Source organism: Lutjanus erythropterus, chromosome 20 (genome assembly GCF_056507025.1).
Source record: "Lutjanus erythropterus isolate fLutEry1 chromosome 20, fLutEry1.hap2, whole genome shotgun sequence".
NCBI classification, from domain to species: Eukaryota; Metazoa; Chordata; class Actinopteri; order Lutjaniformes; family Lutjanidae; genus Lutjanus; species Lutjanus erythropterus.
Genome location: NC_139336.1, coordinates 22,958,152 through 22,975,170, shown reverse-complemented (window position 1 = coordinate 22,975,170; position 17,019 = coordinate 22,958,152). Strand labels below are relative to the sequence as shown.

Genomic DNA, 17,019 nt, shown 5'->3' with positions numbered 1-17,019 from the left:
AAGGATGGCATGTGTTGTTATTAAAAGCCCAAAAACTCACAGTATTTTCTTCCAATATTATAGACAACATGTTAGCCAGTGAAAAATATCCCGGTTGCATGTTATTTTAAGTTAATTGTCTGTATCACTTCTTCCAAGTCCTAAATATAGTAGCACATAAACAGGCAATGAAATCAACACATTACAAATCGTAAAAATAATTTAAAAGTCCAGAAAAAGGACTACATATAGTCAAAGGTAAAACACAATCACAGCTTGAACCTTTTCACAAGGACTTTGACAAACTGAGCAATAAACCACAAACAAGCTGTCAGTGCAGAAGCTAGTATCTACTGAAGTGAGAGATTATGACCTGAGGGAGGGAGGTCACTCTCATTGGGGATAGACCGTCTGTCTTCCAGACAGCACATATTTATGTGTCTCCACACAGAGACTGAAAAAAGACAACAAAGCGCAGTCAGACTTGCCTCAATGAAAGGGTCAATGTGCAGCATGAGCGCCTGAGTCCTGCTGATGATGAACTGATTGACACAGGCGATGGCATGAGACCTGCAACACAATAACAACCACTTAAAAGCCACACAGACTGGTTTTTCTCACATGTCACACGCTATAAATGCTGCCCCTGTCCTCTTATTTGCTCCATCTCCACTGAGTTACCCTGCAAATATGAACTATTCTTGTCTTATGTCAACAGACTGAGACCAATCATACGATTAGTACACTTAGGCCTTTCATCTGCCTTATAACCCCACAGAAAGTATTCTGACTAGATTATTAATTTATGAGTTAAGATATACTTCATGTAAAATGCTCTATCTGAAGATCTGCCATCGATCTTCCAAACCAGTGTAGTAGTGGTAGAAGAGAATTAGGGCCAGTCATAAGGGGGGAAAAAAAGACAAGAGGATTTTCTTTAATCTTTGCTTTTGAGAATAAAGTCGAAATATTGAGGATAAATTCAAAATACAATTTCAACTTTATTCTAAACATGCAAAATAAAATAAAAAAAGATCTTCTTCCTCTCTTACTCGATAATGTGGTCGTTACATTCTGTCATACTGTACATTGGAAATTACTTATTAACTTAATTGGAGAGACACAAGTTTGATGTTGGCATGATTGGAAGTTGATTTTGTAGCCACTAAAAAATGGAAAGCATAGGAAGAAAATGTGATACCTAATCTTAGGACTGCTGTGCTTGAAAAACTGCAGGAACTTGGGGATCATGATGTTCAACGGACGATCCAGCATGTCACTGTCCAGGATCTCAGCAGAGTCCTCGCAGATCTTCTGCAGGGCTCCAAATGCTCCCTGAGAGACAAAATAAAATGGAAAAAACAACAGAGAATGTCAGGAAAATCCAGCCTAGTATCATCAAATTGCATATGAATAACAATAATGTCTTAAGCCATTTTGCCTTTTTTGCTTTTCGCCTCTCATTTCACACCAGTTAGGTCTGCACTGATTTATATTGTGCAGAGACAGCATGTCATTTCTCATGTGAATGTCAGAGAGAAAAAAAAGCCAGATCATGTGGTATAGAGAGCATATGGAGGTGGTTAGGGACGATGTATGGCTCAAATAAACACAGGACTTTGACCCAGGAGACTGATATTGGTCTCCTACATGAAACCAAAAACAATATTTCCTTATTTTAACTTTCATATGCAAATAACTGATCATTTCACAATGTTAACCGTGTGTTTATTATTGTTAAGAAAGGTCACCTGACTGTTACAACCATGAAGATGAAGGTCATCTGATTTTGTCCTTCCCTGCACATCCAAAAATGAATATGCTCTGGATTTAACAGCATTAAATGACATGCGAAAAGCTTAAAACGCATAGACGAAAGACGCAAAATGTCTTACATGCCTTTCCATGATATCATGTTGGGAGAATCACACTGTTAAGACTAATTCTAAGAATTCATAACTCTGTAATTCTACTTTGCAATTAGGCAGATTATATCCCAAATTACTGAAATACTGTGGCTAATGATAATGGTGATGTTACAGATTTATGAAAGGAATTTCTGTTTTTTGCTCAACCCCCACCCAACCTCCAGGCAGGTTAGACTACAGCCAGAGACAGGAGTCTGTGGGGGTGGAATGGAATCAGGTTTCTGTTTCTTTAGTTTTTTTTTTGTTGTTGTTTTTGGGTTTGTTTTTTGTATATTTGTGCAATACATTCTCAATATATTTGTAATTTTTTTACAGCTCTGCAAGTGAACAAATGTAATATCATATGTCCATATGGATATAGAGGACTGTGTTCCAGTTTTTTGCACAGAGCAAGTGCTCAACAATGTGTTCAACCATGATCTTCAATAGGATTCATCTACTTCTGCTCCAATAACCTTCTGACAGTGGGCAAGCAGACACACACACACACACACACACACACACACACACACACACACACACACACACACACACACACACACACACACGCACATACATGCACACACACACACACACACACACTCATCTCTTTCTTATTACTGGTTGCTCTACTGATGGTTAGTATGCATGTTCACAATATGCTGCAGACTTCAGTGTCTCTCGCACAGAAAGACAGTCTGAGAGGAAGCAGATACAACAGCACAGCACGGATACCGACGCCGTCTGAAATGTGTTTCCATGGAAACCGCTCCCATGTCGGCATTCCTTTGAGATGACAGATACCAAACGGTCTCAAAAAAAAAAAAAAAAAAGGAGCCGAAGTGATGCAAAAAGATGAGGAGGCTGAGGCTGCGACTGTGTCAAGGTCACAAACAGGGGGGAGCAAAGTGTAACTATAAGCTGAATTAAATCATCTCCCTCATTAGTACACAGATGACTCACATGCATCCACCTTGCCAGGGAGTGTACAATGAACAAGAAAATACAATAAGTTTCATAGGCAGAACATTATGGAGTTTTGGGATAAAAAATGGTGATAACATGAAAATGCATTTCAGTGTGCACGACAGTGAAATGGAAAAAAAAGACATGGGACAAGGTATTTGATGTCTATGAGACTTGCTGTGGAAATGAACGCACCGCATTTAGACATGATGTAATTCAATAGCTCATGATTTAAAGGGACAGTTTGCATTATTTGAACTGGAGTCGTTTGAGGTATTTATTAATAGCTAGTCTATTATCTATAGTAGATAGCAGTCAGCATGCACCCAGTTTGCAGTTTGGAGAAGCAAAGAAGGGCATCACTTTAAAAAGTCACTTTAAAAAAAAAAGAAGATCCATCATCAGTTTACGTATATAGTCATTTTAAAACATTTTTACTGCTTTGCCTGGCACAAAGAATATCACTCTCTCCAAACCAATCAAATTCCACTGGCAAAATCAGTAATTTTACCTAGCAGAACATGGGACTTGCTGGTCTACCACTGCCTTGATCAGTTAATTTGTTTGTGGTATTGCATGACTTTGGTGAATCCATACAAAGATATACCAGAAACTCCCAAGTTCAGCAAGCAAGCAAAGTGAAATTACTGATTTCACTTATGTAGTTTGGTTGGTTTGGAGAGAGTGATATTTGGCTTGTATAAGGTAGGTTTACTGTTGATAGCAATCTGATATCAAACAATCTGAACTATCCCTTTAATGTACTCAAGAACACTATTGATGCCAGATTTAATTGATACAAATAATCAGTGAAATCAAGCTCCATTGAAATTTTACCTGTGTGAAAACATGGAGCAGAACACAACACCGCTCCCACTGTGGTGTGCCCGTGTGTCAACAGAGAAGGGCAAAGAAATGGGAGTGGCCTTCAAGCGTCTAGAGTGTAATCCTCCCTCAGACTCCTGCTATGGAAGGTTGTTAAACGCAAGAATGCAAGTCACGCAGATGACAGCGAGCCAGGGAACAGAGAGGCATGCATTTAGTCAACTTAACAGCTCCTTCAGACTCCTGTTCTGGAAATGTGAAGTTACAAATGAGCACTGAGGTGACAGAGCTTTTTCGTACATGGTTTTTTTGCCCTCAACTTGACCCTCACAACACCACTGCAACTGCTTTCCAACTACCATTTTTCAAAACAGTAAAACTGCTCACAGGCAAAACCTATTTAAAGCCACCCACAGACATTACACTTGGCGTTCAACACACCTGCTCATGTCTTTTTATAGAGCACGCAGAGAGGGGACAGTGTGGTTGCACAGGGGGTTCTTCCTACAACTGCTGCTCTTTAACCACAAATAAGACAGGACCACAATACAGCTGCAGTTCCTGATGTTACAAAGGCGTTGAACTGGTGTTATTTATTTGTTTTGTGTATTATAGAAATGCATGAACCTTACTGCAGGGCTGGGTGATACGTCTTATAAATAAAATCATGTTAATTTTGTGAGCCTGCACAGGAAAACAGTGTTGCAGAATCTACCAAACACTGGAAGTGAACTGTGACCAGTTTTCAAATGTAAAAAACACCCCCAACAGAATAAAAACATAAAATGCCTCCATATTGCTCGCAATGGTGTAAATAACATTAGTCAGCTTGGCATCTTGGAGCTTTAAGAGACTTTGCTTACACCAGACTTTTATGCCATATATGCCTATAAAACTATCTAAAAAGAGTTAAGCTACCAATCTACAATCTAACCTTCTTTTTAGGCCAAACTTCAGCAGACATCAGATCAGAGTGGAACTGCTGTGGAGGATAATTTAGCACCAGAGCGATGAGGATCATCTTGCACAGATATATTGATGCAGACTGATCAAACGGCCGGAGCCCAGCATGTATTCACACGTTTTTAATTGCTCTGGTTACAAAGTGTATACAACCACTAAAATTGTACACTGGCAGCAATCAAATATATTCCTGAAATAGATATCAAAGCGCAGGTGGCAGTAATGGTGTGGGTTATCTGGTGTCTCTATAGTAACAGTCAACACCATCAAAAATGAGTTCTGCACGACATGGATATTTGCTGCTTCTAGTACATTTAAAAGCTCTGCTGTCGAGTAGACGGTATTCATCCTGGTTTGTGCACATCTGCAGATGTCAACATTCGTTTGAACTTTCCTGAAAGACATTTTAGTTATTATCATTTTAACTATTTATTAGCTTGCCTTTTCCTTTTGTTTTACAATCTTTTAAATGCAATTTCAATATTCTCTTAATGTTTTATTTTAATTTATTTCTATGCCCCTGTAAAGCATTTTGAATTGCCTTGTGTCTGAATGGTGCCACATAAATAAATGCCTTAAGCATTTCTTGAGAAACACAGATTATTACTAACTTTCTACAATAAATGTAGTAAAATCTCACTGAAATGCACTTATTCATTTGGTTTTTTGTCAAGAGCCATGTACAAAGGAGATACAATACACACCACAGTAGATCCACCTGACACACATAGGGTTACGGTGTAGTCAAAACACATGAAAGAGCTTTCCTTATGAAAAACCCTTACGTGATTGGTAGTAGCTCTGTTAATTTTAAGTCTGAGATTGGATATTTCCTAAAGAAGCTCAGCTTTAGGGCTGAGCAATAATATGTTTTTGATAACCTGTGATAAAGTTTAGACATTTTACTCAATGTGTATAGATCTACAAGCCTCTTACAGAACAGAAATAAATGTGACAACAGCCAATCAGTCTGCTGCCTCTGCCGAGAACCCACAACAATGGAGTGATGTTCATTTTTCATGCAGCAAATGCAACAATATGCAGGCCATATGATCAATTTTAGGGCTGCAACAAGTGATTATTTTTATTGTCAATTAATCTCAGTATTTTCCCAATTATGTAACCAGTTATTTGGTCTATTAAATGTCAGAAAATTGTGAAAAATGTCTATCAGCATTAACCCCACGATGACAAACTCAAATGTCTTGTTTTGCCTTCAACTGAAAGATATTCCTTTTACTGTCATAAAGAAATCAGTAAGTATTTACATTTAAAAAAAATGGAATCAGAGAATTTTGACTGTTTTTCTTAAAAAAAATTATTCAGACCGATTAACCGGTTATCAAAGTAGTTGGTGATTAATTTGATAATCAATTAATCATAACAGCTGTAGTCGATTTATCAAACACCTGGTGAACAAGCAGATTACACGCTTGCAGAAAAGTGACATCTTCAGCTACTCTGCCTGCCTAAATTGCTGCCCCTTCTTAATCCACAACCAGTTTGTTTTACGCAGCCATAAGGAGCTCCTAATGCTCAAGAGCAGATAGTAAACTGATAGTTATCCTTCAAAGCTGAGGAAAGACAGAAACACAATGTCAATTAAGCTAAATGAAAGTGCAGAGCCAGCCTGAGGCATAAGTGAACTAAGCGTCTGCTGAGGGCCCCCGAGAGAGCTTAAAATGTTTTTTTTGTGATAGGTTATTGACACTGGTAATGATACAAAATCACAATATTATTTTAACAGGCTGGCTATCTGACTCTACTGATTTAATAAATTCCAGCTTCCTCTGTCAGAGCTGGCACATGTGCACAGGTCTATCATTGTGAATATTTAACTGCAAATTAACAACAGACCAGACTTGTGAGTTTGCTATCTTTTTAAGGGTTAGAAAGGGAATGACAAAGTGCAGATTAAGACCAAAATATGAAGGCAGTCAGTGCCCACCAAGACATGAAACACAACAAATCTTTTCCACTACATTATTTGAAAAAACTGCAAGGTAAACTAACTGTTTTGTTAAAGCAGCTAAAGCATGTTTGCAAAGTTGAATGTTTACATTTAGATATTCTTCTATATCTTATTTTGTCATACACATACATATAACATATACTAAACCAAGTCATATTTGCACAGTTGAATGATTAGGCTACATTATGTTATCCTAGTTTGTATCTGAGCCTGACCCATATATCACTTGACCGATTTTGGCCTATCACAGCTATATCCGTCTATATTGGTATCAGCATACATGTCGTACTAAATGCACCGATATGAAAACTTTTTTTTATACAGAACATAATGCAGAAATTAATTTATTATTCATTTGTTAGCTATATAGACAGCATATTTGATTCTCCTCCTTTATTCAGTTTAAAATAAATACATACATTTTCCTCTTTGTGTTTTTTTATTTATAGTTATTTAGAGTTATTAAAAACACTGTTGATAGTTTCAATGCACTGATAACATTTCAAGTTCATTGTTAAACTGTAAAATATCCTGCCTCCATTACATTTTTTGTTAAGTATTAACCACCTTTTGAGGAATCATTGTAAAAAAAAAATGTGTTCATGTATATACTCTACATTCTGGAGATTATATTCTGTACAAGGAATATCAGCAGATACATTTATCAGAATTGTTTTACTCCCTAAATATCGGTATCAGCACCGAAAATTCAGTATCATTCAGGTTCTAGTTTTCATCCTAATAAACCAAATTTGATAGTTTAACCAATGAACCCTCTGGTTTCTTCAGGATTCAGTTATTATCAGAACAATCTTCAAACTGGCAGCATTATCAGATTACATATAGTTGAAAACATCAATATTCATCAAAAAATTACCATGATCATATTTTTGCTTTATCATACAGCCTTATTCAGCTTCAATAAATATGTGTCTCAGAGGTCTCAGACATTATCATTATTATTATTATTATTATTGTTATGGACAATAAGTACTGTTCACCTTTATTTAACCACATATCTACAGAAATAGGACTGGGCTCTGTCTTTAGATGTAGCAGATAGCAGAAATCTCAGCACCAACAAGCATATGAATCCCTGCAAACTGAATTTGTTTTGTTCTGATAACTTATATTTATTGCCCCTTCAAATCAAACGCCCTGTAGCAGTTTAAATCAATTTTAAGTACCATTATTGCCATTAACATTACTGGGAAAATTCACCACATCCATTTAAACAAGTAGATAACCACACTGGAGGCTCTGTCGGGCTGTAAAAGAATCAACAACACTTCATGGAAACAGCAGGAAAAGATCTATGGCAGCACAGAGTACCTTTGCCTCCCCACCATGACGACACTGGACTTCAGCATGGTGATAAACAGCCAAAAATATCGTGAAAGCATTTAAATATATATTTTTCACCTTTTCCTGCAGGATTAGAAGACACTTTTTTTCATCCAGCACCAACTTAACCATCTTCAACATCGGGCACTAAGAAGCTTTCCAGCTTCCAAGCTGCTTTTCAAAATCATAGTCAGTCTTATGAGGAGTTGCTACACTTGGTGGCTGTTCAGTGTTAAGCCTTGTACACACATACACTTCAAGATCCTCTGCAGTAAATAGCTGACCTAAATCTCAGCATCTGAATGAGCTTTTATAAGAGACGCGGGCTGTGTGTGGTGCTACAGGGGGAGACATTTTTTTCTGTCACACCTCTTCCTTAAATTTCAGATAGTACAGCTCAGTGAAAATCATGTGAACATTCCTGCTCCGGAGGGGTGGTGAGTAATCCTGCCAGGATACATTTGAAATGCCCTTCAACGCAGCTGAATTTAGCATGACAGTTTAACATGCTACTTAATTCATGTTCTCTAATGTAATGTATCTACCTCCCGTATAGTGGCTGATGTCACAGGCACATACATCAGACAGCATATTAACAATCAGGGATTTTATGAGCTGAGTATGGGTGCGGCACCATTACAAAGACCAGATGCTCCAAGACCCACTACAAGCTATCGTATAATAATTATAGTGGGGTCACTGCAATGGAGCATTTGTCCACTGTTTCAGTGTAGTAACTGGAGATGTGCTGATATCATCAAGAACCAATGACATCAAGCACTTCCACTTGATGCAATCAATACATGAAAAATATTATACTGTAGAGTAGGGCTGCTTGGTTATGGCAAAAATCATAATCATAATTATTTTGGTCATTACTAGATATATAACACAAGACAAAAAAAGAGTACCGCTCTAATGAGTAATTGATTATTAACTGACCCTTAAACTATTTTGACTGCAAAATAATTTTTTGAGTCATTTTCTTCATTTAAAAAAATGTCCAAATTGTCTGATTTCAGCTGCTTAGATGTGAATATTTTCTAGTTTCTTTACTCCTGTATGACAAACAATGAAATATCTTTGGGTTTTCAACAAAAAAAGAACATTTATTTTTTGTTATTTTGTGGACTTAACAACTAATTAATTAGTCAAGAAAATAACAGCCCTAAGCAAGAGCATCATTCTGAAATGCAATGAGAAAGGATTAAGTCAATTCAATCGTGATTACATTATTTTTTATTATCATTGGACGGATTATCAAATTAATTGCCCAGCCTTATTGTAGAGACGCAAGGAGTTTAAGACATTTGTTAAAAATTTGATAATGAAGGTTCTTTTTTTAGGGTTTCCACAGTTTTCAACGAGCTTTATTTAAGACCTGTATAACACCACTGTAAATACAATTTAAGACCTATTTCATGTGCATACTGTAGTAAGTACAAGCACAGCTTGCTTTAGTGGTTATTGGTTCAATTTTGGTTCTTATTTTTGTAGTTGTTACAGTGTGATCAGTACATCTGTCAAAATCTTATTTGAGACATTTTAAAAACATTTTAAAGCCTAAAATTCTGAAAGATTATTGGATTGGAGCCTGTTTGAGGACCTGCAGAAACCTTGTTTTTGATCAAATGCAAATTATTAGAGTTATTCTGGGTGAAGTCAGAAAATGGGGTCATAATGGTGTTCAGACGGAGAATAACTGATTCCATGATGAATAATCTGTAGTTGTGGCTGCCGCTCCAGCTGTGAGACTGCCTTCAGCTCATCTGGCCAGCAGGATGCTATCCAGATGCTGCTTTATAGCTGACCCAGCTCTCTTCCCTCTCCACAATAAATAAAAAAACAGACGTGCAGCGCTGTGTGTGCCCAGACACGGTGACTTATAGCTCAAGTGTGCTGTGACATATGATCTTAAATGCGCATACACTTAATCTCTCTCTCTCTCTCATACACACAGAGACACACACAGCTAAGACAAAAAAGCTGTGGCTACACAAACAGACAAAAATGACATTTCAAATAAAAGTGACCATAATCCCTAAATGATATGCAATAGGGATACTGGTTTAGCCAGTCCCAGTTTCATGTTTGGGTCTAATACTTGCTGATTAAACTGGTTGGGGGTAGGAGGTCATCATAGCATGTCATGTTTAATTTCAGGATTTGGATGTGGACAAATCTAACCAGCCTCCCTTGAGAGTGAGAGAAGCATGAATATGTGTAACAAATTTCTGTTTTTAACTTTATACCTACATTTAATGGTAACTAAGTTAGTTTTGTCAGAAGAATTTATTTTATTCAGATTTCAAATGTCATCCAGTACCTCTGTTTTATGCAATGTTAGATAACAACATTTTTTTCTCTCATTTTCATTGTGCTGTTATGACAGAACTGAATATTTTTTGGTGCTTCTTCTTTGTCAAAGACAAGCATTAATGTCTGGATGGGGACTAAAAGATAAGAGCAGAAATTCAGATCCCACCTATATCGCCTGTGTTCATCCTCACCTCACATGTGTTGTAGTCCTCAGAATCCAACAGCAAGCATAGTTTAGGTAGAAGCTCTGGCCAGTTTTGTAGCTCTCCCTTGGAGGCAATGGTGGTGATGAGGATACCTGTTGTGGAAAGGATTTACTATTAGTCTGCTAAGTAGAGATGCACAATGATGTCAGCATGAACAGCAAATAGAAACAGGCACCAGTGAATAAAACCTGACAGCAGTAGTTTTCTTGTTTTGCTCAGTGAATGTGTACACTATATTTAACGTCTGCATCTGCCAGTGGGGTATCACAAGAAGAGTTGGGCTAATAAGTAAATAAAATAAATAAGTTACACTACAGGAGTGACTTGATGTTCTCTGCAGTTAATGTAAAAAATATGTGCATATACTGGTATCAGCAAACAGCCAAAATGAGTTTGAAAATATCAGCATTCAGATATCAGCAAAAGTCCAGTATCATGCATCCCTATTACCAAAGACACACACAGACACACTATGTAATGCAGCAATTAAATAGATTCAAGTTAGGATGAACAGCTGTGTGGCTACTGTAACTACTATGCAGGCATCACCATGTTTCTACATTGTTACCCCCTGTCTGGACCACGTGCGTGTCAGATGCCGTTTTCACGCACGTCTCATGCACAGAAACATTCATTTTAATCTATGCTGCTGTCTGCATCAGCTCGGTGTCTCTCATGAGCATATCTGCAACCTGAAGCATTTATTTATGTTTCCAGTCTATTTTTTCAACAATATGTACATTAATTCAAGGCAATAAAAAAGGCACAGAATCAATTATTTATCTACATTTTGCAACCTAGGTTTAATCCAACAGACTCCCATCACGGTTACCCAGCAGCTAGGAAGCAAGACACAGAAACGTCTTTGGTATCAAGGAGTTACAGTGTTTATGATGAGCAAACTTTACATTCACCGTACATTTACTGCCACAAGACAACCTTACTGCTCAGATGAACAAGATCCTGTCTGCCCTGAATGCTGTTATCGGCACTCATACTGTCTCTGTATTGATGACACTCCACCCTGCCACACTATCCTATGCATAGTGTTGTTGGAAAAAATAGATCAGGAATATTCACATCTATCAAAGGAAAACTGCACAGACAGATTAGTTTCTACTTTGCAACTCAAAGCTTTGAAATGTGCAGACAAGATGGACTGGCACAGGCGAGACACTCCAGTGTCTCGTAAACGCAGTCATCAGGCGGGCGTGACGTAGATGTGACATTTGCAGTCTAGAGTTGAGACATTAAAAGCTGCCCTTAATCATGCCGACATGTTTGCTCTGTGCTACTTACACACACTTTAAAGAGGTATTGTGTTCAATACCCTGTTCTAGCAAGGGATGACACATTCAATACACAAAGTCTGAATCCTGTTCTTAAGAAGAAAATAATTATATTTATTATATGCCAACTGGAAACATCATCAAAAGAGATGTACATCATGATATGATTAATTTATTTTGCTAATATATTCATTGGTATACTCACTCTTTTAATCTGCTTTGTGTATGTGGACTCTATCTACTGACAAATTCTGACATCTCCCAAATAACTTAAGTATGTAGCTGTAGGTTCAACGTTTAAATATGCAAATCCCTAAAAACTGCTCTTTACCAGTCCTTATACCACAGTACTAGAGTGGATATTTTTCTTTTGTAGATGCAAACCAGCAAGTTATGGTGAGTGAATATTCAGTGTGGCATCTGAAAAGCGAGCCATCACATTCAGCTGAGCCAGAGGAGGACGAAACTTACCCACAGTGGCCCGGATGAGTGGAGATGAGTCTCCAATGTTTTGGAGGCACTCGCTCTTGATGAAATCAGACACACCATTAGGGAAGTTCTGATAATGGGCTTTCACATTGTTCTTCAGTATCAGCCCACTCAGGGATCGCGTGGGTTCATCTTGGTGGGTGGAGAAAAGACAGATTAATGAATTGTAAGATAAACAAGACAACGGCTACTGGTTATTTTGTGTTTGATTACTCACAGGATCTTATTGCCTTCACATTCATTTTCATTCAACTCAGCACAATGCAATGGATGACAACAAGAACTATTTATATGAAGTCAAAATACATTTTCCTTATAAATGGGTAGCTAATATCAAGATTTGTTATTCTACTCATTTCTAAATATTTGTGGCTTGTTGCATCTCAGTTAAGAGCAATAGTGCATCCAGAAACATCATCCTAAAATGTCTTAACACCACTTAACATTTCGGTCATCTACTGTGCAGACAGTCAAGCCAAGAGTTGAGTGGTGCCAGGAATTAGGTTTAAAATTAGAGTGACCCATATTCTGAGCGCCACATCATCTGTGGCAAAGATGCCATCGGGTCAGCCGAGTCATGGCCAAACAGACCTGTCACTGAGCAGTTACGTAAAAATGACATATCTGACGTTCATCCTGTCTTGTGCCATCAGATGATCTAGGAACACGGCATGCAGATGTGACAAAGGACATACTGAAAAAGACAGGTGGAGAGCTTACCTTCCGATTTTAACTTTGTCAAAACAAATATCAAATAGTTGTTGAAGTCAGGATACTGGTTGAGCTGCTCGAGTCTCTGGGGACAGTGGTTGAGGAAGACGAGGTGCTAACTGTGGGTTTAGTATGTTAAAAGGTTGTGAGCACATTAGTATTGTAATCTGACGCTTAGTAGTGACAGCAAAACATTATTTTTTCCATCTGAAGAAATACAGAAAGAGCAGAAGTCTACATAGTCAAGTGGTAGTGTAATGTAACATTATAACAGTGTATCTGTGTGTGTGTTTCTTAGAGATCATAAATATGTCACATGACGTGACTAAATACTGTATGCAGCCAGCCAGATGGCATATTTAGGGGCTATAACAGCAGCTTGTCTATGAGTTAATGATGCAGTATGTATGAAGTGTTACATAAGGAAATCATTTAGGATCAGCATGCAACCAGATAGCATGGAGCAGCAGATAATAATTGTTCTCTAATGCAAAAGTATGTGGTGACTTGCACAAAATGCTGCACTATATATGCATCTGACAACAGTCCAGAATCTATGAGACATAATGCACAATGTTACATAGCCTTAATTACTTTTAATTAATTTATTTCATTCAAATACTCAGATCCTACAGATCTTATTTTTGTAGTGATGAAAAAGATTTAGATCCAAATCCTTTCCTTTTCATTGTCCTGACATTTTTGGATAATGGTGCATTTATAAAAAAAAAAAAACTTGCTTATTTGCACCTAAACTAACATATCTTTTAAAGACTCATGTTTTGTTTATAGTGTAAGATGATTTATATCGATCCGTAGGGTTGTGACAATACCAAAACTTAAGGTACGACAATACCATGATAAAAAGTCCACAATACAATGTTTATCACAACATTAAAAAAACGAGAAAAGTTATGATGTCCTCTACTAAATTATACATTTTTGGTTGTTTGTATAAAAGTAATATCTCCTCATAAAATGTATTCCTCATTTTAACTTAAAGTGCTTCTGATTTGCCTTTTCTATCACAGTAGACATTGTCACAGTCCGATATGTTGTGATATTTGATATGTTTCATCCCTATCAGATATCATACATCTCTGATTTTTGTAATAAAAAAACATTTATAACTAAGCTTAATATGTACATTTTTGTGTAACACCATGATATTTCTTATAAATACTGATGTTAAGTTAATACTGCAAGATAATTTATAACAACACAAGAACACTTTTATACCATCATTAACACAACCTTCATCAGATCATTCTTTAAGGCTGTAACAACAAATCAAATATATATGACAATATCTATACAATATCTACGGATATTACATATTTTAATTTACAAAGACAATTCATGCCAATTGTTTTGCATATTCTTAGGTAAAAAAAAAAAAAAGCAGCTCTATATGGACCGAAAAAAAAGGCTTTAAATGTCAGATTTTTTTTTCAAGCTGTCACTTCATTAGTAGCAAAGATAACTAAAATGGGACATTTACAGAAATGCTTATTAATGAGCACTGTCCTTGTAATAGTTTTGTTAACTATATAAATAAATAATACCATGCTAAATGTCATATTGTGCACTTTAAATTGTGGAATTATTGTACTTTCAGTTTTTGTTATTGTTACATCTCTAGTTTATAGTGTCAGATGATTTATGTCAATAGACAGACACTAATTGGATGTATTCTGCCACCATTAATACAATCTTCATTACATCTTCATTACCATACAGAGGCTTTTTAAAACTATTTTGAAACAATGTCATTTCACATGTAAAACCATATGTGTACAGTAAATATATCATCTTTGGTCATAAGCCTATTACAAATTAAACTCAACAGCTTTGCCCAGTGTTGTTAACAGATTAACGTGTGTATGATACACAGTAGATGAGTGACAGATGAATTGGCTGTTAACTTCATTAATTTTGCTGGAGCATATTAAAGCAACGTGTGGGTGTGTATGTGGAGGCGATTAACTGCTGGATCAAGCCTACATGCGACCTTTGATTGCAGACTATCAAACTATTATAATAACCTGGCCATAATATATCGGTTTCTTGTGTTACAGATGTCCAGACATGGGTAATTGAGCACCTCGCTGGGGCACGGCCTGCTGAGCTCATTAGTTAGAGACAAAAAGCACCACCCGGTCAGCACCTGCGTACCTGCTTATAACGGTAACCACCTCGGCTAGTGTTAGCTATGGCTAGCCTGTTGAGTCTAACTGACAATTTAAGCACTAATAAGTCATAAAACATTGGTTATCATCCACGCCTGGTTTATAGCAAAGGATACTTGCTGGACGGATCTCTGTGTGGACGTATCTGGAGACTGAGACTCTTTGAGCAGCTGTAAAATTTGTTGAAGTCCTTGCTCGTCTGGCTTCCACTCACACTCCATCTTGCTCTACTGCTGCTGCTGCGGATAAAGAAATAACAGGAGGATTTGTCAGCAAACGGCTCACTGGCGCGAGACAAGAAGGCGTTAACGTTACATTAGCTGGACTCGTAAAATAATCTGAGATACGGAGAAGCTTTTTACCTGTGTTGACTGAGCCGACGTGCTCGAGCGAGGCTGACTTTCTGTAGAAATGTGACCGTCTGTCTGGGTTATCAGACATGGGCCTGTTACAGCGGACACATCCGTTTTCAACAAGCTGAAGAAGCTGCGGGCCATACAGGCTCGCGACGCATATATCTGGCTGCCTCGTCAGCTGACACACGACGGAGCGGTCCTAGTGCTAGTCTCTTCCCAGCCAAACAAACCAGTATATTGTGTATTATTAATATCACTTAACAACTACACCTCAAAATTGTGTTTGATGTACGCTAAAAAAAACTTCAGAAACCGCTTGGCTGCCTGAGAGAGAGGAGAACGAGTAAAGGATATGAGAGGTTTGGAGCACAACCTAAAAAGTTGGCATATTCGCGCAGCACCTGAAGGCACCACGGCTTGTTTGAAGGCCTCGTGATGTCACCGTTGGTTTATAATTTGAGTATACGTAAAATAGCGACATCTAGCGGCTACACGTGTTATTCAAATACGACAATAACAATATATAAAATAAAATGACAACATTTCTAAATAATAGAAAATAGAAAGATAGGTAAAAAAAAAAAAACCCTGAATGGATGGGCATGTACAGTATATACATCTATACATGCCTATACAATATAAGATATAAATATATCATTTATAACTTGTAAATAAGTGGATGTTTTTTACAGGGTTTTTAACTGTTCATCTTTGATTTGTGGAAGGAGACAAGAATTTCCTATTGTCTTTTAAAATGGTCTTTAAGTTTTCATTGCATTGTTTTTATGTTTTTTGTTATTTTTGATTACACATCACTTGTACACTACACAACTTTATCAAGTTAAATATAATGTACTGGCATTACTGTGTGAAAATGATACTTTTGTCGCATTTTATACATATATTGGGAAAGATATATAATTTATATGTATATATAGAGAGACCAATATATAAGGATCTTTGCTTTGAAACGTATAACTCAGCTATGGTTACAGAAAATATGCCCATGTGTCCACTTACTGGAAATAAATTATATCAAACCATATGATAGGAAATTAGGTGAAATAAAATGACTGTTTGATTATCAGACCATATGTATGCAACATATCAATACCTCAAGGTACAATAATACCACACCAAAATAAAAAATAAAGTAAAAGGACAACTTGAAACCTTTATTAAATAATAAAACTGATTTGTACAATATTTTCCATTTTAACTTGACATTATTCTGCTTTTCTTCTTTATGAAAATAAAACAAAGGTAGCAATGACCAAAGCATGTGTAAAAAATTATTAGTATTAAGGTGTATACCATGATGGTGTTGAGACATTTAATTGCAATATTCCATATATTGTTACATCTCTTTCAGACTAATAAAACTTTAATTGAATAAGAATTAAAGAACTTTTTTCTTCTGTATAATTGAAGATGTGTTGACCACTTCTGTCCACCAGGTGACAGCACACGACACAAATGCGTGTAATCTACCTTGAACGTCAGA

The 17,019-nt window shown here is 36.9% G+C and overlaps 1 protein-coding gene across 2 annotated transcripts in view; it reads right to left on the bottom strand.

The window, feature by feature from the left end:
• tnpo1 (transportin 1) overlaps positions 1 to 15,402 on the bottom strand; it is a 29,187-nt gene extending 13,785 nt beyond the window's left edge. For both annotated transcript variants that reach the window (XR_014772600.1, XM_084745452.1), the window contains exons 1-6: positions 15,276 to 15,402; positions 12,980 to 13,055; positions 12,242 to 12,391; positions 10,467 to 10,573; positions 1,181 to 1,314; positions 468 to 549 (exon numbers count right to left, since the gene is read on the bottom strand). Coding sequence is in view for 1 of the 2 variants with exons in the window: in XM_084745452.1 (XP_084601578.1) it covers positions 468 to 549; positions 1,181 to 1,314; positions 10,467 to 10,573; positions 12,242 to 12,391; positions 12,980 to 13,055; positions 15,276 to 15,380 (654 nt within the window). In the remaining variant the exon portion in view is untranslated. The remainder of the gene's footprint in view (positions 1 to 467; positions 550 to 1,180; positions 1,315 to 10,466; positions 10,574 to 12,241; positions 12,392 to 12,979; positions 13,056 to 15,275) is intronic.
• Positions 15,403 to 17,019: the final 1,617 nt, after the last annotated feature.